At 38.9% G+C, this 25,211-nt stretch overlaps 1 protein-coding gene across 2 annotated transcripts in view; it reads left to right on the forward strand.

The window, feature by feature from the left end:
• The window catches only part of LOC142107546 (myelin-associated glycoprotein-like), an 88,256-nt gene extending 71,324 nt beyond the window's left edge, over positions 1–16,932 (forward strand). The window contains exons 6-11 of one of the 2 annotated variants that reach the window (XM_075191043.1): positions 2,954–3,214; positions 5,516–5,803; positions 7,475–7,571; positions 9,415–9,511; positions 12,160–12,200; positions 14,881–14,987. In XM_075191043.1, the coding sequence (XP_075047144.1) occupies positions 2,954–3,214; positions 5,516–5,803; positions 7,475–7,571; positions 9,415–9,511; positions 12,160–12,192 (776 nt within the window). In that variant the 3' untranslated portion in view covers positions 12,193–12,200; positions 14,881–14,987. Of the gene's footprint in view, positions 1–2,953; positions 3,215–5,515; positions 5,804–7,474; positions 7,572–9,414; positions 9,512–12,159; positions 12,201–14,880 lie in introns of both variants that reach the window. The other variant, XM_075191042.1, reaches the window with a different exon arrangement.
• Positions 16,933–25,211: the final 8,279 nt, after the last annotated feature.

Genomic DNA, 25,211 nt, shown 5'->3' on the forward strand with positions numbered 1-25,211 from the left:
ACTGCATTTTAGAATTAAGCAGATTTATGGCACTCGTGTTTGGAGACATTTTACTTGTATCAACCAGAATCTTAAAGCTCCTCTGTTGCATCAACAATTTGCAGATGACAAATTTGACAAAAATCATCAGAACAGAACTGTGATAAACATTTCCCCCACAAGATGGCAGTAGTGTCTTACATATAGTTAGTTGCATGAATTACAACTTATGTTTCACACAATTGCATGCTTCTACTCTTCATTGTAAACATGACTTGACTCATGTAGAGTTCCCATCTGTCCCTGGACGCAGGTTCATGTAACTGTATATCACCATTTGCACCCGCAAGGAAGTATGTGGTGGGTGTTATTATGGCCTGAGCAAGCTTTTGTCTCAAGATTGTTCTGGTTTTTCATTCAAAAAATGACGGGAGCCCTATTACTGTAACAAGTTGATAACATGACTGACAGGTGATGTTTGTAAAGCGGCAGAATCTTCTTAAGGGAGAAGCTGGGCGTCTTAGGGCATTTTTTGCTTATCTACACATGGACACACATGAGTTGGCTGAATTAAAATACACTGTGCTGCTGGTAACATTGTAAAGCCCTGATTGGCTACAGATCATTCTAACTCCACCCACCACATCTTGTGCATATCCGTATGCCTCCAATTTTGAAGAAACACCAAAAATGATGTAATATACTAAATAACATATATTGATATAGAACTCTTTGTAATGAGATGTTATTTTATGTGATAAAGAAAGGTAAACACTGCACTGCTGAAACAATCTTGCTGTTTATTTGGGAAGTGTCAGGATAGCATAAACAACAATTCATTACAATTTCTCCCGCAACCCTACTTCGATCTATATAGTAGTTTCCCTCACTACCAGCCGGCCACTAACTGGCATTGGTTGCCCCGCCCAGAAATACGAACAGTGTTTTATCCTCCACCCAAGCACTACAAACCAAGCACTGCAAACAACAAACCTATTACACCTGCATGTGTATATGTGCTGAGAGAGGAGCCCAGGGAAAATATAGCCATGTCTGCAGCTATTAAAATGTTCCACTAACCTGTCAGTCTGTGGGGGATACACTGATGTGTGTAACATTTCTACTCTTAACAACCGGCACAGCTCCTTCATTAGATGATACATAAAGGGGGTACCCTGATCAGTCAAGATTTCTTTGGGGATATTGAACCTGAAGGAGTTATTTTGCTCTGAATCTCTCCACTTCAGCAGCCAATTCCTCATATATATATATATATATATATATATATATATATATATATATATATATATATATACACACAATAAATACTATAGCGCACAGTTAGGTTCAAGTTATAAAACCAATATGGACATATATATTGGCTTGTGAGCAAATAAGCACGTTACATCTTTTGCTCACTAGGGTGAATCCAAATGATAGCACTATGTGCAAATAAATGTTAATTGGTATCAGAAATAAACAAATCTATTCACAATGATCCTCCCAATAAAGGGTATTGTCTCTTACTGTTCTGGATTCACTCTAAACATCCAAAAATGTCTGTATTATTCCTCATACAACTGAGAAACAGCAGGAAAAAAATGTTTTTTTTGGACCACACCCAACTTATAGTTTGAACATTTAACAAGTGTGGCACTACAATGACCAGCAGTTTTTAAAACTTTTGCTTTCTTTTGCAACCCAAAAAGCTGCTAATCAGTTCCCAGTACACAGGTTGGTATCTCTACAGCAACATTTAAAATACAGCATTACAATAGATTGATACATTATAGTGGTTTTTAACACACTCCACTCACCACCTTTGCGTCTGGACGCTCGTTGGACGGCTGTGTTTTGGCTGTCCTTTAAATCCCACGATGACACCACATGTGATAAAGAACGGCAAACACTGCACTGCTGAAACAATCTTGCTGTTAATTTGGGAAATGTCATGCTAACATAAACAGCAATTCATCACAATTCTCCTGCAGCCCTATGTCTGGCTATACAGGAGTTCCCTCACTACTAGCCGGCCACTAATTGGCGTCGGTTGCCCTGCCCGCAAATACAAACAGTGTTTTATCCTCCATCCAAGCACAACAAACCAATCACACCCATGTGGAACACCTGTGTGTGTAGGTGCTGAAAGAGGGGCCCATGGAAAATGTAACTGTGTCTGCAGCCTGCTGCTGCAGTCTAGCTGGGTTTCTACCTACTTCCCTATAGGAGAGGTATGACAAATACACCTCTTTGCCACATTTATTATTATTATTATTATTATTACTATTATTATTATCGTTATTTTGTTTTAAATACAAAATTATTTTATTAGAGGTTCAACAAAACAGTTTTGTAAAAATACCCAAAGAGTGCAAATTTACATACTGACAAACCAGCTCTGCAAGGGGTGCAAATTCTGTTATTTTTGCATGCAAGAGAAATGAGATTTTGCATGTAGCAAATATCAGGGCAAATTTATGTTTACACTGTTGTTTGGAGTCGAGTTGGGATGTCCTTTGCTAATTCTATCTGCCCACACCTAGCTCGACCTAGTTTTGCCAAGGGGCAAAATTGCACCTTCCAGATGGATTTACTCCTAACGCACAATGAAGCTTTTGACACTGAAGCTAGCTGTACATGCTGCAGCTAATATCAGGCAAATGAGCCAATATTGCAGGTAGAAGGCCCCGATATTGGGTACTGTGGCCCACTATCAGCTTTTGTGTGCAGGTAGCAATGAAAGAATGTTCCAGTCGTTTCCCACAGGGGCCAATTGGCGGGATCCCATCTGTTTGGCCAACCATGAGTGTAGCCAAACTGGACGACGATCTTGTTGCTCCACTCATGGGTGCCCTAAGACAGCCAGTGCTTAATATTTACTTTACCAAGAACCAATGCCCACAGGGCAGAGACCACGCTAACCCTATAGTCAGTAGCAGGAGGGAAATAACTGTGTGATTTTATTATCTTTCAGATGCCCCCTGGAAACCTTCGGTGAATGCGTCGATGGTGGCAGTAGAAGGAGAGGCGGTCACCATAACGTGTAACACACAGGGGAACCCAGATCCCATCATCTCCATCGTAAAAGACAAACAAATCCTTAACTCTGTCATCTTTGAGAATGACCTGGTGCTGGAGATCCCCTCGGTCACCCATGAGCACGACGGTGAATACTGGTGTCTGGCTGAGAACCAGTACGGACACAGTAACAGCTCCTTTAACCTCACCGTTGTGTGTAAGTCTTTCCTCATTAATCAAAGTATAAAAGCAAATGTTACTCTGCTAACACTGTCTGGTGCAGATGACGGTACCCCCATCACTGGGAAACCCGGTACAATGTAGCATCTTTCAGCTCTCACTCCTCAGTAGATTCACACATCAGAGGACTTTTATGAACACTGGTGCACAGAGAAAAAGGTGCTGGAACCTAGACTAACCAATTCTGTTGTCAGGGTGTAATGTAAGCGTTGCATAAGATGCTGGGACGTTATTAATAAATAATAGTAATAACACAAATTTTTTAGTATGGTCTAGAAAATGAAGGAAATGTTTCATTGGTTGCTACGAGTAACTCCATCTTTTTCTTGAGCACCATTTATCATAACTGTCCCCCATTGGTCAGTGCTTCCACTCTCGGTAAGCTGGTTCTCCTTGACAACACACAGACAATTGGATGCAGCTGAGCAATTGTCTGGACAATTCCAATTTCCTAAATAGCCGATAAAATAACTTACATCTGCATAAATTTATTTTATTGCGGATCGTCAGGATAACCTGGACAGGGTCCATATTGATCAATAAGCATCTTTTTACAGCGATTCGGCTGAACAAAATTCCTTTATCGTCGCAATTTAACTTTTAAGCATATCGCCATTGCAGTATGTGCTGCCAGCAGGAGGGATTTTCGTACTTTAATAAATCAAAATCTTAGTCTCCTTTCAGTTATTTGACCAAAGTAATCCTAAAATGTCCTGGGTCAGGAGATTATAAGATAGAAAACTAAAGAAACCTATGACAAACGTGGAAATAAGTCTTGATTGTAACCCTTATAAAGCCCTAACAATAACCAGATCCTAAATTTGAACCTTTCCAAATATAAACATTACACCTAATTTATGTACCAAACACAATCCCAACATGAAAACTAATTATAAGGCCAGTTTCTGCCATAATATTGTCCCAATTCCTAAAAGATCTCTGCCGAATCTATAAAGGTAGGAAACCCTCAGCATAATTTGTACACGTCTTGTCCTGATGCTCTTGTTTGTAACTCCTTGAGTTGTATGGAGCCCACTATCATCATCATCATCATTTATTTATATAGCGCCACTAATTCCGCAGCGCTGTACAGAGAACTCATTCACATCAGTCCCTGCCCCATTGGGGCTTACAGTCTAAATTCCCTAATATACACACACACACACACACACACACACACACACACACACACACACACACACACACACACACACAGACAAACAGGGGAACAGACAGAGACTAGGGTCAATTTTTTTTTTATAGCAGCCAATTAACCTACCAGTATTAAATCAGCCCAGATGCCAACGTTAACAGGATTCGGTCATATTTACGACAATGAAAATGTCGAACAGTTAACCTGTCGACATGAAAATGGCGACACTTCCATTCTGGTGACAGTTTCAAAATGCCAACATTGCTCTTTCAATGTCGGCATTGTGTCTGTCGACATTGTGAATGTCAACAATCACACTGTTGAAATTTTGAACTTGTCACCAAAATTATTTTTTTTTTTAAATTAAAATTTGTTTATAAGTTAATCTGGTGCTGGCTAATTCGCCAAACGTTTGCCTTTCTGTGGCATGAGATGTGCATCAGACTAGATAGGGGGCTTATACATCATCCCTAACAGAACTTATGACATGCGCCATGTTTTTGTTATCAGCCTTGCGGTTGCTGACTGTTGTTTTTCTTACAAAGGTTTTACAGTCCAAAGTATCTATTTTCAAGCTGAGTGGCCTATTAAGATTCGTCCTGCCAATCTGGCCAACGCTGCATTGCTTTTGTGCCAGAAACAAGTTCTCTGCTCAATTAAAAATGATTTTATAATATTTTATAGAGGAATGTATGGAATAACAGAGGCCATATTTTACATAGCTACATTTTTGTTAAGTGATCAGTTTCAAATGATGAGTTCTTCCATTGTGAGCTTTTTAGGGGTTAACTGGTCCCCAATAGTTAAATATGGTTATACGCAAATACAACCAATGACATCTTGCGGACATCAGTGGTTTGAAGTCAGTAGTGCTAATCAGGTCAAACCCAGTGACCTCAGGTCTGTGATCTGCCAGTGAGGGCCAGTCGTAGAGAAATGACTCCATATATCCTGCTCCTTGAAGATGGAGAAACTGCAGGGAAGGTGCTAGATACCATCTGCTAGGGATGGTATCTAGCAAATAATTAACTGCTATAAAAGGACCAGAACGTGGCCTTTTACTCTAACACTTACCGATTAATCATGTTTTCTTCTTCTAAAAATAATTTGTTTATATTTTTTTAGTTTCCCCGTTAGTTTTATCTGAATCCAAGTGCACAGTGACCAAGGACAATGTCCAGTGTATGTGCACCGTCAAGTCCAACCCGGATCCATACATTATGTTTGAGATCCCTGAGAAGAACTTCACAGTCAGCGAGCTGAACACGGAGTACGTACATTCCCAGAGAAACGGCTACATGGTGAGCAGTATCTTGACCCTTCAGAAAGAGACAGAGCTGCCCCAGGTCGTCCTGTGTTCCGCAAGTAACTTGTACGGCAAGAAGGTCCACGAGCTGCTTTTCCAGGACTCCAGTAAGTCATGCTCTCCGAAATCTATCAAACCTTATAAAGAGGAACAGTGAAGGTGTTGACCAAAGCAGCCAATCAGATTCTAGCTCTCATTTTTTACTATGTACCAGATAAATGATAGCTAGATTCTGATTGGTTACTACACCTCCACTTTTCTTTTTTATGAATTGCTCAAACCCCTTTCCTTTAATGAATATGCTATATCTTCTTATCTATTATAATCTTGTTCTGTATTGCAGATACTCAGAGTTGATCTTGTCTATCTTATTTTTCTATTCCAAAAACGAATGCAATAAGTGTGTTCTTGCTGGTTGGATTTAGACTTGGCACTGCCCCAGCCATTATAGAGGAATACGCACCTAAAATTAGGAACTATACACTCCCACATTCTCATGACCTTCTATCCAGCACTCCTGAATTTATTATTTTACTTAAAAAATTGGCTGTTGTTTAATATCGTAACAAAAACAGAAGAATGAAAAGGAAAAAAAAAATCTATTATTAAAATTAAAACATTTTCATGCCACTATATGCTACGTAAAAGTATTGCCACCTAGACAAATATAAAATAAATTACATTTTCTGTTAAATAACAAGCAAAAATACTGATTTGCTATTTAACATTTAAAATAAAAATAAAAATACAAAACAGTGGTGTCCCGTGAATGAACCAGGGCACCACGCCGCCAGTGGGCGTGACCAGCATGCATGGGGGCATGACTATAATATTAGACAGTGCTTGGCTGCTCTCCAACTCTTCCTATCCCCATAATATACACGGGCAATGCTACATGCACTACTGTTAGGTGCACGCAGCTCTCCCTTTTCAAGCAGAGCCGTGTGAAGCGGGGGCAGGGTACAGCCACCTCAATTATACAGTGCCCTTGGAGGGGGGTTTCCAGTCACTAGGAACCCCCCCTCCTTGGTTTGCCTATGTGAACATTACCAATGAATGAACATTTTCAATTTAAATGCATTACAATTTTATTGAACATATCATCTGTGTAGCATGATCTCTTGCCATTGTTTTAGACTCTAGTAAGTCACATTGTTTATTAACTGGACTTGTATGTTCATTTGCTGACAATCACTAGTAATTTCTGCACCTCTCCTGGTTTTTGGTTGTACAATCCTAATGATTATTTCAATCTTTAAGCCAAAAAAAGTATTTGAAAATAGACTTAGTAATGATGATGGTACATGTGTCAAAATAGTTTCTATGCAGTATCTTCTACATACACCATCCTTTTAAACAACGGAATTCCCTTAACCGTTTATTCACTGGACTCTTTACCCTATTGGTTATTTTTAGTTTTACATTACTGTATTTATTATTTTAAGGTTTTTTTTTCTATTTGCATATTTACACCTATTCTTCAAAGTTAACGCTACTCACAGGCAAGTGATGTTTTCTACTTATTTTTTCTCCAGTGAGACTTTGTACAACAAGATGCTTTGTTCCTGCCCTTTGCTCACCAAGTGTATCCAGATTCTATCATCATTTGTAATATTCCTGTTGCTGAATGTATTCTAGTATTGGTTGCTGGGAGACAACATTTCCCAGAATGTCTTTCACACTTAGCAGAGCCAACAGCTAGATTACAGCTTGTCTATTATTAGTTACTTATTACTTTCATATATGTTTTGTGGATCCCTCCCTACCCCCTTTTACAGACAACTTAATATGGGCCAAGATCGGACCAGTTGGAGCCGTGGTGGTTTTCGTCATTCTTGTTGCTGTCGGTGGCTACATGATTAAAACCAGAGAGAAGTAAGCGACTGCTTTGGTTTTTAATAGCCTTGTTTATGAGCCAAGCGTTTTCCTGACTTGAATAGCGTGTTAATTAGTTACGGTTCCCCTGCCAGATTCCAGACAGCCTTTGCAATCCTACCAAACAACTGCTGGGAGTAGAACCTCACGCTGATCCTAAATAGTATAAATGTTTAGTGGGTTCAGCTGAGGACTTAGCAGGGATGGAAAGCATTCAATAATAGGCTGAATGCTAAAATAGTAAATAAGCCGCTTGTATTCCACTCTCCGGGATCGTCTACAGAGCAAAAGTGCATAACATTATGGAACATCACTTATTAACAGAACAAGTGAACAGTACTGTGTTTTACATTCTACACGGAGGGGCTGGTGCGTGAATAGAACTGGAAGCTCACTGTTAGCACACACATAAAAATGTGCTGATGCTTTAAAAAAAGGGTTTTATCCATATAAATAATCAGCAGCTATAATATAGAGGCTATACAGTGTTATAACTAACCCCCAAATAATATTTATTTTCTAAGGAGGGGGATATTGCAATTCATTTTAAAAAAATCAAGACTGAAATAAACTTATTTCATCAATAAATAATTTTTCCAGTTTTGTCTTCCTGTCGCGGCAATCCTGAAGTTGCATTAACAGGCTTCACGTTGATGCCTGTACCTCCATGATACTTGACACAAAGTCTCCCCCTTTCAAAGGGAGGATGGCAGTAACCCCTTAACCGTATAGGGCGAAGAAAAGCAGATAATGAGGGGGGCACCCTTAGTTCATACATGCCAACCTTTAAGATCCCACCCCCCCAGGAGAAGTTATGTGACATGGGATAGGAGGATAGCCTCGCCCCCACTATAAAAATCTGAAATTTGCGACATTGAACGGAGGGGGCGGAGCTTAATGACACGATTAAGCCCCCCCTCCATTCAATGCCACGAATTCCGGCAAATGTGGGAGCTTTGAATACTCTTCTGGGAGTCCGTGAGGACTTCTTGAAATTCGGGAGCCTCCCGGTAATTTCGGGAAGTATGCCTTAGTTTATTGCATGTCTCTAATACGCCGCTCTAAGTGCAACAAATGCACTTACGTGCAAATAGATCCTATGGGGTATATTTACTAAAGGGCAGTTTGGTCAAACCACCGTTTGATGGATATTAAAACCGCCGGGTTTACTAAAACCCAAACCGCCGTGAAAACGGCCAGAATTGATATATTTCAAAACCACCACTTTACAAATCACAATCCCGATTTTAACAATGATGAACATACAAACGGCCGGATTTACTAAGCTGGGGTTTTCAAAACCGCCGCAAAACAGCCATCCAAACGGCCAAAATGAAAGAGGTGGTTGTAAGTGGCGAGATTGCTCAAACTGCTGCTGTTTGAGCTATTTTGCCATTCAGAACATAAGAGGAAGCATCAATCATATATAAATTGTTGAGGCAATCATTATTTATCGACTAAGGTGCAAAATTAATTAATAATTTACTTATGTAATTTTTGTTTTCATTTTTAAGGGGGAAAACTTATTGAATTATGATATTATTCTGGCACTATGTAATGCCAAATTGTGCAACAAATATAATATTATTAATAATATTAAGTGATTGCTAATGGTGAATATTATTGTTTTGATTGCACAATTTGACATTACATAGTGCCAGATTAATATAGTAGTTCAAAAATTTGGCCCCTTAAAATTTAATTATTTTACCAAGCTCTTCTTTACCAGGCTCAGTGATCCCTCTCACTGTAACATCTACCCTTGTACATGTGCTGTGAAATCACTATAGCTTCTGGAAAAAGGCTTATATTTCACATTTGGTTTTTGTTTCTTTTTCTGTAGAAAGAGCATGACAGAAAGCTCTAGTTTCATCCAGAAAGATCCCTCACCGTCGTATAGCGGCGATGCCTCCGCCAAGAAAAATTTGGGGAAAATTGAGGTAAGGCCAAGTTGAAGATTGCACATTTGTTGTGTATAACAGTTTTACATATTGCAGCAGGTCATGTTCAGCCGCCAGTGGTAGCAGGTGACTTACTGCGCAGTTGTGGACATCATCAGTGAAGCCAGCCCCAAGTATTAATCTAGAATTTATTGGAAGCCATGTGACAGGCCAATATTTGCATAGTTTTCCCACCTAAGTCACTTTATCTCAGCTATGCCATATCCCCAACTGCTGTGTTTATATTTGTGAAATGCTTCCCAGATAGATGTTCAGCCTTAGGGAATAGCTGGTAAGGGTCCCCGTGGTGTAAATGGAGAGAGAAGGGTGGGCTCCCTTTACAAAGCACAGTCCAGGTCTTCTGTTCTGCTGTCAGACTGACTAATGCTGGCACCTGTGATCTGTGTTTAAAAGGCTGCTAGGCAGTGGATTCAGTCTCTCAGTACTTGGGAACAGGGACTGATTTTCTCATTTTCTTGCTTAATAAAACTGGCTGAGGCCAGTTGTACCCAAAGCCTTGGACATGTGTGATCTCTCGCTTGCTACACACTACCATCTACCGCAGGAGATGACACATGTTCCCCTACATATAGTGGTTGAAGTAGAATATTCAAAGTGGTGGCATGGAAAACATAAGTGAATGTAGAACTTCCCCAGTACATCAATTTCAGTTGAATTAGCTTCTATCTTACAATGTGTCTCTATTGCTGACTGAGTTATATCAGACGGCAGCCATTTTTCTGCAAAATAGGTCAACCACTCTGGCTTCTGCTTTGGAGACAAATTTGTTTGTGACAATTGATCCCAAAGTTTTGAGTTAAGTGATAAGTGTGTGCTGCCCTATACCAGCCCACTCCGACCACTGTACTTGTATATAAGATACAGGGGTAAATGTATCATACTCCGGTTTCTTCAAGTCGCCGGAAATCCGCGAGTTGACAGCTAAAATTTAAAGCGGCGCTGCCTTGTAAAGGCAAGTTTCCCTTTACAAGGCAGCGACGCTTTAAATTTTAGCTGTCAACTCGCGGATTTCCGGCGACTTGAAGAAACCGGAGTATGATACATTTACCCGACAGTGTGCTTCACAAACATTAAATGTTATGGAGACCCCACATTGCAGCATTTATGACAGCATCTGAGCATCGAGAAAAAGACGAATTTAAATAAGTACATCCAATTGCATGCGCTTCTTTAAATCCTTTTTTTTCTCGTTGTCTTTTGAGCAATAAAGTTGTAGCACAACAACTTTTTAAGGAGTAACAATTGATTAAAAAATTATTGGACATTCTGTGGATTTGCTTTTATTTATATGTTTACAATTATTCAATACTGGAGGTATTATACTGATTGGTCATCGCCCACAGTGATATTCCCTGTTGGGGGATAAATCAATATGTGCTTTTAGTAGCAGGGCATGTCTGGTGAAAAATGCTCTCCCAGGATTGGATGTGAGCGTCACATAATCAGCTGACATCTGAGTCTATCGGCTAATGCTGATAAACACAGCTACATATTTCAATTTAATTTGGCCAAAAGTGGGCACTATTGCATTATAGTCTATGAACCTGTAAGTATTAACTTAACATTCTCTTAAATTAAAAAAAACAACCTGCAGAGAAATAAAGGTACACAATTTCTTATAGACAGTGGGCCATTTACAGAACATAAATATAAAACCATGTTATTAATGTAGTATAATGTCCCTTTGAAGGAGCGAGCAACCTTTAAAACGTCTTTAAGTGTTTAATTTGTGCATGTCCTACTGTAGCAGTTACTAGATAAATACATTTGTTGTTGTCACTATAGTAGCTCTCTGAGTTGGTGCATGTACAACTGATGTCACCAGGGGCAGGGCCCACATGTTGTAGAACGGATAGAACCGATCATTTCAGGATCCCGAGCCAAATAATCACCTGTAGCCAAGGATTTGAGGAAGGTCTGACAAGGAGGGAAAACAGGTTCAAAAGAGGGATACACATCTTAAAAGTGTGTAGAGTGGAACAGAATTATGTTTTACAGGATATATCCAAAAGTAGAAATGTACCTTTATCTTAGCTTAATATGAAACAGGTGGAACAATCAGTGGCACAAGGGAAAAAGTGACAGAACGTTGAATTACAGCTGTTGTAGAGTTTCACAAACAGCCATATACCATTATCTAATATTCCAAACCTCCATGTACCTTTATCTAATATTCCAAACCTCCATGTACCATTATCTAATATTCTGAGCCACCATGTACCATTATCTAATATTCTGAGCCACCATGTACCATTATCTAATATTCAAAACCTCCATGTACCATAAAAACCTCCATGTGCCAATATCTAATATTCCGAACCACCATGTGCCGTTATCCAATGTTCCAAACCTCCATGTACCAATATGCAATATTTCGAACCTCCATGTACCATTATCTAATATTCCAAACCTCCATGTACCAATATGCAATATTTTGAACCTCCATCTACCATTATCTAATATTCCAAACCTCTATGCATCAATGGCTAATATTTCGAACCACTGTGTACCATTATCTAATATTACAAACCTTCATGTACCAATATCTAATATTCTCAGCCACCATGTTCCATTATCTAATATTCCAAACCACCATGTACCATTGACTAATATTCCTTTTTTAATAGTCAGAAGAGATCAGCTCGGTGGAAGTAAAATGACCCACAAGGTACGTACGGAGATGTTTGTGTTATTTGTATTAATGACGGGTAGAAATAGTAATCGCCGTCTCCCTATAGAAAGCAATGGATAACACCTAGTTTGCGCAGATAAAATCTTTTAAGGAAACAAGAGGGGAGGGGAGGCCAATATTAACCCTTTCAGCCTTACATATATAAGCTTTATTAATTTTGCTTTTAGGCTACTTCTGATTGTATTAGCAACTACCAGTGTTTGTCAGCATTTTTTCCTGCGGCTCTGAATTGAATTGTCTTGTGGTCCAGTCAGTTTGGCAATTTACCAACCTATTTTCATTGCATGACGCAATAGTGTGAAATGCCTGTTTTATCTCATGGCTGCAGTCTTTGTTACAGTTATAATGCTTGCGCATGTCATGTTATTCTCAGAAACCTAATTAATTGTGTTGTAGATATTTAGAGGTGGGAAATATGTTCCTAAAATAATTGTCTTTGTTCTGTGTGCCTCAATTGTACCAGTACATTTGAAAGAGGAAATGACGTAATGTAATATTACTGAGTAATGACATCATATGCTTCAGAAACTGAGGACTCTTTAACAACTGCTGTGTTACATACAAGGCAATTTATTCTCTACGGTCAATGATAAGGATATTAGAAGTCAACCGTGACCATGACCACAAGGTCAAAGACCAAATGCTTTCATACAGTTCACTGAAAACCAATGTAACTTATAATACTAATTATGTATAATCATATACTTAGCTTTCAATATGAAGACTGCGTAAATTGGTCAAGTGAAATGCTCCAGGAGCCCCGTTATTAGTGCTTAAAGTCAGGTTATTGCGGACACCACTGCAGTCAGTCCAGGCATGAGGCTGCTTTAGACTTTTATACTAGATACAGAATGTTGCTGCCCAGACCCATCATAGATGTAAGGTATAAACAGGAATAGCTGTATATCATTGGTTAATGTATGCATTAAATTGCTTAAATGTGTTAAAGCACGGAAAATACCTTAAAACTATGATGTCATAATGGAATGCACCTGCCATGGCAAAAGAGCACTGATTTAAGCATAGCTAGCTGTTAACCCTTAATGTACCATATCATCATCATCATCATTTATTTATATAGTGCCACTAATTCTGCAGAGCTGTACAGAGAACTCAGTCACATCAGTCCCTGCCCCATTGGAGATTACAGTCTAAATTCCCTAATATAGACACACACACATACATACAGACAGACACACAGACTAGGGTCAATTTAATAGCAGCCAATTAACCTACCAGTATGTTTTTGGAGTGTGGGAGGAAACCGGAGCACCCGGAGGAAACCCACGCAAACACGGGGAGAACATACAAATTCCACACAGATAAGGCCATGGTCAGGAATTGAACTCATGACCCCAGTGCTGAGAAGCAGAAGTGCTAACCACTAAGCCACCGTGTTGCCCATAATGTACCATAAAAGACACTACTTCTTGTTCTCCCATTACTTATTTGCACACACCAACACGTTTCGCCTTAAAGGATTTCGTCAGGCGGATGTCCTGGCTCAAAGTATATAATAAGTAAAAATAGGGCTAGGTTACAAAAACAGCCAATCAAGAACTGTATTTGATGAATGTTAATTAACCAACAGAAAGACATAATCAATATGAATGACATGCTAAATATCCAATAAACATTCACAACCCATCACAATTTTTTATTAACCGAGTGTTGACCCATAAAATTCAATATGATAGATGCCAAAAGTAGGATGGAGATGTTCTGAATGATGGACATTCCTCCTATCCAATCCAATAGGGCTGTTCAAATAAAACCCCTCCTACAGGCAGGAGCAAGTTAATCATGAAAAAGAGAGTTTGTTTCAATGAACCAATCAAATTATCCAAAAACAGAGCTAATAGAAGTGCAAACATATTCAAGCTTAATTGCAATCACTTAATCTATTCCAAACGGCATAAGTCATAGTTTAGGTGTAACTAAATAATAGTTTTTTAGTGATACATAGAAAAGGCGCTTTCTGTCCAGACTTTGCAGGATCAGCATCAAAGAGACAACATTTACATAATGCATTAGGACAGCTCTTTTTAAGAAACTTGTATAATTTATGCCTCATCTTTTAAACTGGGCACATATTGTTTCTCAAATCGGTTTGTTGAATTTGTGTAAAAAATGGAAAAATTTGCTGAAATCTCTAAAATTTTTGATTGATAGTGAAGACAAAAACTTGAGATAAATTTGAGAAAGTGAACAACTTTAACCATGTTCATAATAATTTTGAAGTGGTTCGAACTTCTAACCCTTGACTATTTAATTGTTATGACAAACTTGGGAGGTGTTCTGTTTACAGCTTGAGTTGAATAAACTTCACAAATGTCTTGCCTCAGTGGGGTAGTAGAAAAGGGGTACCGGGAAGTGATACTATGAATTTGCTCAACTGCAAGTGAGCCGTGTCCAGGCAAATTACAAAAGCCAACACAATGTCATCTTTGACCGAGTATGGTTTTGAGCATGCCTGATTAAAGATGGCATAGGTTGGTATAGCCTGGCGCGCACTCCAATACACTGGTGATTCAGGTAATTACTAATGGAAACACAAGACAAGATGAGCACACAACTTCTTACCCAAAACATCTCTTTCACACCACATTATCTCCATTGTCTAATTTAGAATATTTTCTTCTTATATTATCTGTAGAACCGGTTCCTCAGCATTTCAGAAAGAATCCTGCTGAGCAAGAAGCAGCCGCCTTCAACTGTGGACTCTGAGTATGCAAACATTGACTTTACAAAGAGGAATGTAACGGACATCTACACCTCCCCCGAGGAGCTTACTGAATACGCGGAAATCCGAGTCAAATGACGGGCACTTATCTAACAGCGCAAACACAACTGGCACCCTGTCCGGCCACCAAGCGTCAAGATTCCTCATGTTACAAGGTTTATTAAATAAAGGACATAATCCAGTGGATCCCAAACTTTCTCAGTTTGAGGCACCCTTAAGGTTTCCATATTGTCAAGGCACCCCTAAGCCAAAATAATTACAGAGTATTGCCCAGCCTTTCTTACCCCCGGCCCTGGCTGCGGCACCCCCGGGGCGCACAATTTGGGAACCGCTGACGTAATCACTATCCCTCACGTCCAAACCTGACGTGAGGGATAGTGAGATTAAGTGTAAATCACAAGGATATTAGACTTTACCGTATATGATAGGAGATAGCGCTGCCCTCTAATCCATACCAACCAGTCTCACATTTGCTTTCATCAGTCTAACGTGCCCTACACTAATAAAAGCTAATATCTGATTAGTTGATATGGGTTATAGGACATTTCTGCTAATTATGCCATGGTATTGAATGACCCTGCATGGGCATATTATACAGGGTAGAGAACTGAGATAACTTCTAATATCTTTATTATCTATACTGGGACTTGTGTTATTAATTAGAATGCATATGGTTTCATAATGAATGCGGAAATGTTGACATCATTGAAAATCGATAGCAGCGGATATTTATAAGGATATCATTTTCAGGGGCTTTTAGATCTATTAATGTCACCAGTTATCAGTCAGCTCTCTACAGTTATTTTGAGACATTTGGATTTAAGAATACCTCAGAAATGAGTCAAATATTATAATACACACAATAAGATGGATGCATTTCTGTTCAAGTCTGTGTCTTCAAACGAGTTACCCCTCTACTGGTTTCAGTATTATGAATATGAAGCCAAAATGGAGCGATTATATATTTTATATATATTTTCCTATATATGTTTAATTTGTGTGGCTGGATAGGCTCCTTGATCAATTACCTCCGGACAACGGTGCCAGTGGTGTCAGGGGGAGTGGGTGAGTATCAAGCTGTATTATGGTTTCATCTCCTTACCCACAATCCTTTGTGCTGTTAGTCAAAGAAACAAAAGCATGTGTTGGATCAGATAGCAAAGGGAATGAGGATATAAATGGCAAGTAACTCAATTTGAATGGGCAGACTCCTCTGTCGTCTATCAGGCTACTGACATCTTACGATGCCATCTGTGCCATAGGGTTTGTATGAGAGAGACAAAAAGCAGACAAGTCCCTGATATCTGTTTAAAGGAACAATATTTACATTTCTGACTTTAGGAAATGCAGAGTAATCTCATTTTTTTTTATCATTATAACCATGTAGGGGGCGCTGTTTCCTTTGTTATTACATAGCTGTCAATATGAAATTTTCTTTCGTACCTTTCGAGAGGCAAAAATGGCAGCTCCTTGGTGTACTAATTATTAGAAACATGCTGAGAATTCATGATCCCTCATTATAGTAAGCATATCGTATATTTTCCAATACAAAATGAAGGTCAATTTTAATTTTTGTTTTTCACTCTCTGTAGTCTCTAATGCCTTAATAATTACTTTAGGTTGCCTCCAATAATTGGTCATTTGGAATTAGGTTTGAATAGAAACTAAATTTACCATAACCACAATATTTCTAAAGTGTCCTCGTTAAAAGGCCATCAAACCTTAAATGTAAGCTGACGTAACTTGAAATCTTGCAACTTTTGCCAAACATCTCCTCACCTTGAAATAACTCGTCATATTATTATTATTATTAATTTTTATTTATAGGGCGCCACTAGGTGTCCGTAGCGCCGTACAGGGACAAACGAAATTACAATACAAGGTGAGACAGCACAGTACAGTAGACAATAAGCACAGTAACTCCGTGAGCTCAAAGCACAGCTAGAGAGGGCGGGGGAGGGGAGAGGGGAAGGTCCGCCAACAACGGAGTCCAAGAGGGAAGGCACGGATGACAGGGAGACCCCCAAGGGGAGAGGAGGGAGCAAGAGAGGACAGGGGGAAGAGGGTCCTCAAGGAGGAGGGCTAAGTAGCTGGAGAGCAGAGTTAACAGTGGTGAAGACAGGAGGAGAGAATACCCTGCTCAAAGGAGCGTACAATCTAAAGGGTGGGGTAGACAGACAGAGAGACACGGGGGAGAGATGGAGGAATGGAGGATAAGGATAAGGGAAGGGGAAAGAGGGGAAGAGGCAGAAGAAAAGGTAGGAAATTAAGTGGGAGACTGGAAGGCTTTAAGAAAAAGGTGGGTTATATATCTCATGGTTTAGTAAGTTCCTTCTGTAGGTCGCTGATGTCAAGGAATACAGAAATATAGGGGTAAATGTATCAAGCTGAGAGTTTCTGGCGGGTTTGAAAAAGTGGAGATATTGCCGATAGCAACCAATCAGATTCTAATTATCATTTATTTAGCGCATTCTACAAAATGACAGCTAGAAGCTAATTGGTTGCTATAGGCAACATCTCCACTTTTCAAACCCGCCAGAAACTTGCAGCTTGGTAAATTTACCCCATAGTATCAAACGCCAGGATACGACATGCATCTGTAAATGCACTATGACTATGAGGCACATTTGCGCAAATCGAAATGCTCAGAGCTTTTCACTTTCCAAAATGACCTTAACAAGTTCTAACTAGCTTCAAAAACAATTTTATATTGGAGTTATATACATGAAAAATAATAACTTTAATTTAGATATGTAAATATAAGAACAACTTGGATTTAAGGTGCAATGGTTTACTTATAGGGATAGTTTTTATATTTTGCTGGAGTTCTAAAATATGGCACAATTTCTTTTGTCTGCATTAAGTTGTTATTAATCAATGTGGCCACTTTCATTGTTGCAGGGAAATGTTATCTTTTACAGCAAAATATATTATATATGTGCAGCAAACATAGCGGGTACAGTATACCTCATGAACCCTTTGTCACTTTTCCTTGAGTGTTACTTATTGAGATAAGAACACTGTTCCACCTTCATACTGCATAATTCTCTTTGAACAGTTATAGCTCTAATTCCATTTAGTCATAGACATTTATATATTGTCCAAAGCTGCAGGACTACCTAGCACCAGACTAAGACATCCCTAGCCAGAACTCTGGGGGCTGCTTTGTGCATCTGATTCCTTTTGCTCCTCCTGGTTGTTTGTGAGCTGGAGAACCAATCACAAGACGCAATCAAGAGATTGTGCTTGTGATTGGCCCTCCCACTCCCACTCCCCCTTCACTTCTGCTTAAAGTTGGTAAATTAAATTGATTGGCCAGTTCTGTATTGCAGAGCTGGTGGAGCCACAGGAAGACGGCTGCACGTAGAAGCCCCACAAGGCTCCAGTTACGGGGCAGGGCACTTTCCCATTTTTTTTTTTTGGTTCATGTGCTTTTGCAACTTTAAAGATTTCAGAAGGGTGATTCTGATCTGTGTAACAAAGAAAGAAGGGGACTGAAGAAAAACCATCATCATCATTATTTATTCCTGAGGTTCCATAGATTCAGCAGAGTGGTTCAGTCAACAATACACAAACAGAACATAATACAAAGAAATATAGATAGAAATATACCTGTAGATTGTAAGCTTGCGAGCAGGGCCTTCTCACCTCTTTGTCTGTTTTACCCAGTTTGTTTATTAGTTTATTACGTTTGTCCCCAATTGTAAAGCGCTACGGAATATGTTGGCGCTATATAAATAAATGATGATGATGATGATGATGATGATAGTTCAGACACTAAGGAGCTGCTTAATAGTATCCCACCCTCAATTCTTGCCAGCTTTGGAACAATCTGCACTTTTTGCTTCAGCTTCATTACCCATCAATGAAATGACTGCACAGATGATTACTTCTACTAATTCCAGGAGAAACAGGTGGATGCTTAAGCAAAGTGTGAAAATGATATCCAAAGGCTAAAGTTAGAAAGCAAAGGGGCATATTCAATTAGCGATCAGCATCGTGGCTACGTGTGACTGCGCATTTTTTATTTTAATGCGGTACTGCAAGATCACGGATTTCCCTTCGCTGCTCTATGGGTGGTGAAGGAAAATCCGCAATGTTACGGTAACCTGGAGTCCCTTCGGGTTCGTTACAGAGGCACTTTGCGCTTAATTGAATATGGCCCAAAGACTCTTAATGATGGTATTTCTCTTTTAAACGACTGATAGCTCAATATTTATTTTCCAGATTGACTTGAAATGTACTCATAATATACTTATCACATGGAAATATATAGGAAGAAAATACTATATTAAGAAAATGAAGACAATGAAAGGAAACAGTGGCCACATTTAGAGTTTCTGATTCTGTGATTTGTTATTTAATATATATATGGTAGATTTTGACTTTTAGGTATCTGGTATCTCCCTTTATGATGGAAAATGAAATAGCACTGTGTCTGCCCTGCCGGCAGTAGAGGAGTTAATTTAACTCGTGTGTACTAGCATTGAACGTAGAAGGTTTACAGAAATGAGCAATGATCACCAAGCGGAAGATTTATAGAACCTTCTAAAAAATAAAAGTGGGAGTGTTGTCTATAGCAGCCAATCACGTTCTAGTACCTTTATCTAGTACATTCTAGACAATGATAGCTGGAATGTGATTGGTTGCTACTGGCAACACCCCCACTTTTGCTTTTCTTAGAAGCTTTAGTGAATCTACCCCTAAGAGTGCAACTATTTGGTACGTTTTCTATAGGAGAGAATAGAGTAACCTATTGCAGAATTACGGTTTGTGTCCCGTGGATGGTAATCAGTAATCGAATCGCAAGCTCTGCAGTTTGATTTCCTCACAGCCCCCAAAGTCTGTAACCTATAGCATGATGTATATTCCTGTAAACTAGATAACTTAATTATTATTGTTATATATATTTCATATGTTCATATAATAAAATGTATATAATATGAAAGCAGCTGTCCATGTTGGTGACCCCAGTGTACAAAAACAATAAAGCTACAAAAAGGTTTTTATTGTGATGCTCATTTTATTCATATGTTCTCCATGGCAGAAGAATATACTTTCTGAGTGCAGTGAAAATGTAGATCTTTAATGCCACCTATAGTCTCACACACACCATATAGAACATAATGTAGGACGAAGTTCTATGTGCATGTTCATCAGTCGATCCTACTAGGAAGAACTGCACCACTAGTATGGGGAACATGTTTATTCTTCTATAATCTGATTGGTTGCTAGGGGCTACACCTTCATTTTTCATTTTTAGAAGTTTTAGTAAATCTACCCCCAAGTATTTCAGGAAAACAGTGTTTTGATCTTATGGGAGACAGTGACCTGGAAGCAAGCAGGAAGCCACGTACTGAGAGTTAGATACTAGAAGGAGCAGGATACTCCAGCAGAAGATCATAGGTATCTAAAACCCCAGAAATTCTGTTTCCAGCACTGGTCCTGATTTCATAGAACCATCACAGGTTTTAAGCAAACAGCAGAAAAAAATCCTAAAATTATCATCACGCCAGCACCTTAATCTCCAACCAGACCCCAAGACTAGACAGCCAGAGTTGGCCTACACTACCATAGGGAGATCATGAGTGTGGGGTCTCTCTGTCCGCAGGATATTCAGCAACGGGCCTGTGCCCATATGGTGGTAGATTCCTGCTAAAAACAGTGTACCCCTCCTCCCAAAGACTAACAGTCCAGCGCTCCAATGACTGGGCCTCTTCCCCGTTCCCCTGGATTGAAGGGGCTGGGCTAATGAAAGAGGTAAGGACAACTTTTCATCTCAGTAGCCCCAGTATAGTGAACAAGGGTCCCTAATACATGTCACAATATAAACCAGCACAGGATATATTATTTCAACTCAAAGCCATCTATTTGGATTTATAATTTGCGATTTCTATTTGGACTACTGTACACATGGAAATGAGATAATTGCATATTATAAAGTGGTGAATGATGGATCAGGGGGTGTTCGTATTACATTGTATTATGTATGGAAAATAACACTGTCAATGTACTATCCTCTCTTCTGTATATAGCACATCATTACATTATATTGTAGACGAATAGGGTAATGTGATTTTCTACGCTATCTTTGGTTTTAAGTATTCTCATTTGTATGTCTGGCATAGGAAGCACACAGAAACACTGCTGCGTTTTGACCTGGATGAATACATGATCCCAAAGAGTTGTAATTAACGAAGAGTTTAGATAATATTCATCACTTTGTGTAACAGTTTTACTTTTACCAACAAGTGTATTTGAGTCACGGAGCAGACGGCTACAAATTGTTGTGAGACATTAAAAAAGTATGTGTGTTCTCCCATGTATACACCTAGGTAGATGGATAAGGGCTATTGTAGATAAGAACATTTGTGTCTTGCATTTTTCTTGTCCTTAAATGTTCTAAGCAGTGTAATATATTCATTATTTTATTTCCATTAAAACACACTTGTTTTATTTACTGCTGAGTGCAATTCTGTATTGTTTAATTATGGAACCAATGATTGTGTAGGATATTTTATCATACCTGAGTAACTCAAGAAGTGATTTATTTAAGTACAGAAATTGATAGGGGGAATTATTTAATTTAATTTCCGAATGTATTTATTTAATTGCACATTGCAATTGTAGGAAGCAGCCCATTAATGTGATATTACAAAATACTGTAGGTGATAATGCCATGAGTTCACATCACTGGCACATTCTGACTCTACACTGACTGCGGTTTCATATTTAAATATTTAAATTGTTACATAACCAAATTAATATTTGATTTGAAAAAAACAAACTGGATCCTGTTGACTTTAGAATCTGTTCTTCACACAATCACAGTGAGTAAATGCAGCTGTGTAAAAAGCTGCAAACAATTTCTAATAGTATATTGCTAACTGCTTACTTGATTGTAAAATGCATAACATTTTAACAGCAAGTGTTAATGTTCACGACCCTAACTATAAATCCCCAAATTATATTCCTAGAATGCCCCGAAATTTAAATGCCGATCATTTTTCTCATGACTAACTTAAAACAGAAAGACAGTTTTCGAAATAAAACTGCGTTTGCGACAATGTCAAACTCTTTGTCAACTTTTCTCCTCAACTTAAAATAAGAAATTGTTTTCGGAATACCTTTTGAACTGTTTAATATTTTTTGCCGAAATGTTCAAAAGGCACATTGGGAATTAAGCTAAAATTCCCCTAAAGATTTCGTATATCGACACAGAACAAAATTTGGTGGATCCCAAGATGTATGGGAATTTATTGTATATTCCACATTTCAGGCAATGTACTGTAAAAGGGAAAATTATGAATACATTCATTAACTTAGAGTTCTAGTCACATGAGAGTTTAATTAATTTGATTTAATATTATTTTGCAGACATCTGAAAATCTCCTAAATTGTTGTACATATAGGCGTTGATTAGTTGCCTTTCCGTTTTGTATTTTTTTTTTAACATTTAGATAACATTGTTTAGCATGAGAATATTTTGACACCATTACAAGGCTATGAATTTAGTTTTCTAAAAAACAAACCTGTATAATATTACAGGTTGCGTCTACTTTTTTTTCCCTTCCTTCCCAAACTAGTTCGTTGCTTTAATTATATTGTTGTTATTGCGTTTGCAATGTATTTTTTTTAAAGAGGTTCTACTAATATCTGATAAACAATGTATATTGCTGTCAAAGTTTGGAATTTACCTAACTGCTATCATAATCATCTTATGCATGTGTTCCGCTTATATAAAGTAACAAATTTCATTAATGATTTAAAGCAGGGTTGTCCAACCCGCGGCCCGCGGGCCGCATGCGGCCCACGACGTCTGTAAATGTGGCCCAGAAGGAGTTTTGGTTGTGGCAAGGGGGCAGCACTAATGGAAAAAAAAATCCTGCAAAAAAAAGAAAAGAAAATACTTACCTTGCGGTCACGTCAGCTGGTACTCCAGCTCCCTCCCTTGTCTGATCCTCCGTGCAGTGCTCGCAGTGAATGTCGTGCGTGATGTCATCACGCCCAGCATCCATTGCGGAGCGCAGCACAAAGGAGTCACCCGCGCGAGAAGAACAATCAGCAGCACAGAATTGGAGAAAAGAAGAGAAGAGGACAGGAGAACAAGCCGATTAAAAGGTAAGTTAAGGGGGATTTTTTTTATTATTTCAAGGGATGCTGACAAGTGAATAAAAGTCACCTGGTCCTGGAGCATCATGGACCTTATCTCCCTGCTACATACTTCTACTTGTAATACTAATGGGGCATTATATATTATTCTCTTTGGCCCATTATAAGTTGTTATCCCTTAACTAACATAGTGGTGTAATTAGCAAAACAGGTCACAATTTGGGGTCACAGTGATGTATATGTCAGGTACCGCAGGCCTGGTCAGGGCACCCTGATATACAATGCCTGGCTTAAATGCACTTTATTGATATTGCATTGAAACAATACAAAAAGTGATTATAGTATAATAACTAGAGAGGATTTTTTGAACAGGGCGATTGAAAGGTAAGTATAGGGGGATTTGAAAAAAAAGTGATTTTATATTTATATATAATATATATATATATATATATATATATATATATATATATATCACTTTTTTTTCTCATATATATATATGTTAACTATGTTTTCTATGGTTTTTTTGGATGATCAGCTATCGTTAGTGTTAGTGTATCTTATGTGCGGCCCAAACCAACTCGTCGTCTTCCAATGTGGCCCAGGAAAGCTAAAAGGTTGGACACCCCTGATTTAAAGGGTCTACTTTGGAAAAATGGAAATTGATAGATGGGTTCTCTGCACTTTCCAATGTAAGTTGTGAGTGTGGTTGCTGCCAAGGTAGGGAATTTAAGGACTACAGGGGAGTCCTAACCCACTAATATTCAAACTGTAACCAAGAATGTTTAACCAGGCACAAAATGGTATCGCTGATAAGGTATTTATTAATTGTGGAGATATTGTCTGGAGTGTACATAAGGGTGTAATAATGTTTTTTTATGCAAATAAAAATCCATGCACCATCATTATATAGCGCCACTAATTGCGCAGCGCTGTACAGAGAACTCACTCCCATCAGTCCCTGCCCCACTGGAAATTACAGACTGAATTTCCTAACATATACACACAGAAACTAGGGTCAATTTGTTAGCAGCCAATTATCCTATTAGTAAGTTTTTGGAGCACGGGAGGAAACCGGAGCACCCGGAGAAAACCCACTGAAACACGAGGAGAACATACAAACTCGACACAGATAAGGTCAAGGTGTGGAATAGAACTCATGACCCCAGTGCTGTGAGGCAAAAGGGCTAACCACTAAGCCACCATGCTGCTCAAGTCTCAAAAACAACCAATACATACAGTTATGTAGTATTTACACATTTTATAGGCTGATAACTAGCATCATGAGACATCTAATTAAATAGTCAGAATCACAGAAATGCAATGTATCTTGTCATAAAAAACATGCATAAAGAAACTGGCCGGTATACAGTAATAGGTCTCAATAACAGTTCCTAATCCAATGCACATTCAAATATCTTTCACTAAGAAAAGTGTGTCCAATTTCAATTTGGTAAATAGATTGTTTCCCTTAACGAGGGTTAGTTTGCTCAATGTCTTGTTAAGCAAAGGTCCAAAGAAACTTTCGAATAAGGCTCGGAATTAAAGTTCTGAATAAGGCTCGGAATTCAACCACAGGTCTGTGGATGGGGATGTCTTTAAATGTTCCTGAAGCAATGAGTAGAGTGTCCACTCACCAACTGATGTTACTATATGGAGCGGCGTTTATTCCCTAGGACCACAGCGGGGCGGGGTGGTGCACACACTTTCCCCCTGTTTGTAGTGTACCCTGAGTCCCCTCCTTTTCTAGGTCCGCAAATGAACCATTGTGGAGTGACCATGTCCCCTCCCAATTGATTTCCCCCCAATCTTTGCTATGGCCACTCCATGGATTCTGCATAGGATTGAGGTCTGGGCCTTGTCAAGGCCATTTTCTGAGGCCAAGAAGCCCCCCCATAGCATTATGCTCATGGTAGGGATAGCGTTCTTGGGATGATGCGTTAGATAGGCTTGCACCCAACGTAGCGCCTAGCATTGATTCCATAATATTTACTCTTGGTTTCATCAGATCAAAGTATGTTCTTCCACTGATTTCTGTCAGACTCTAGGTGAGATTTAATGTAGATTTTCTTTAACAATGGCTTTCTTTCTGCCACCCTCCTATGGCTGACAAAGTGGTTAGCATTGCTACCTTG

The sequence above is a fragment of the Mixophyes fleayi genome, chromosome 11 (genome assembly GCF_038048845.1).
Source record: "Mixophyes fleayi isolate aMixFle1 chromosome 11, aMixFle1.hap1, whole genome shotgun sequence".
Classification (NCBI taxonomy): domain Eukaryota; kingdom Metazoa; phylum Chordata; class Amphibia; order Anura; family Limnodynastidae; genus Mixophyes; species Mixophyes fleayi.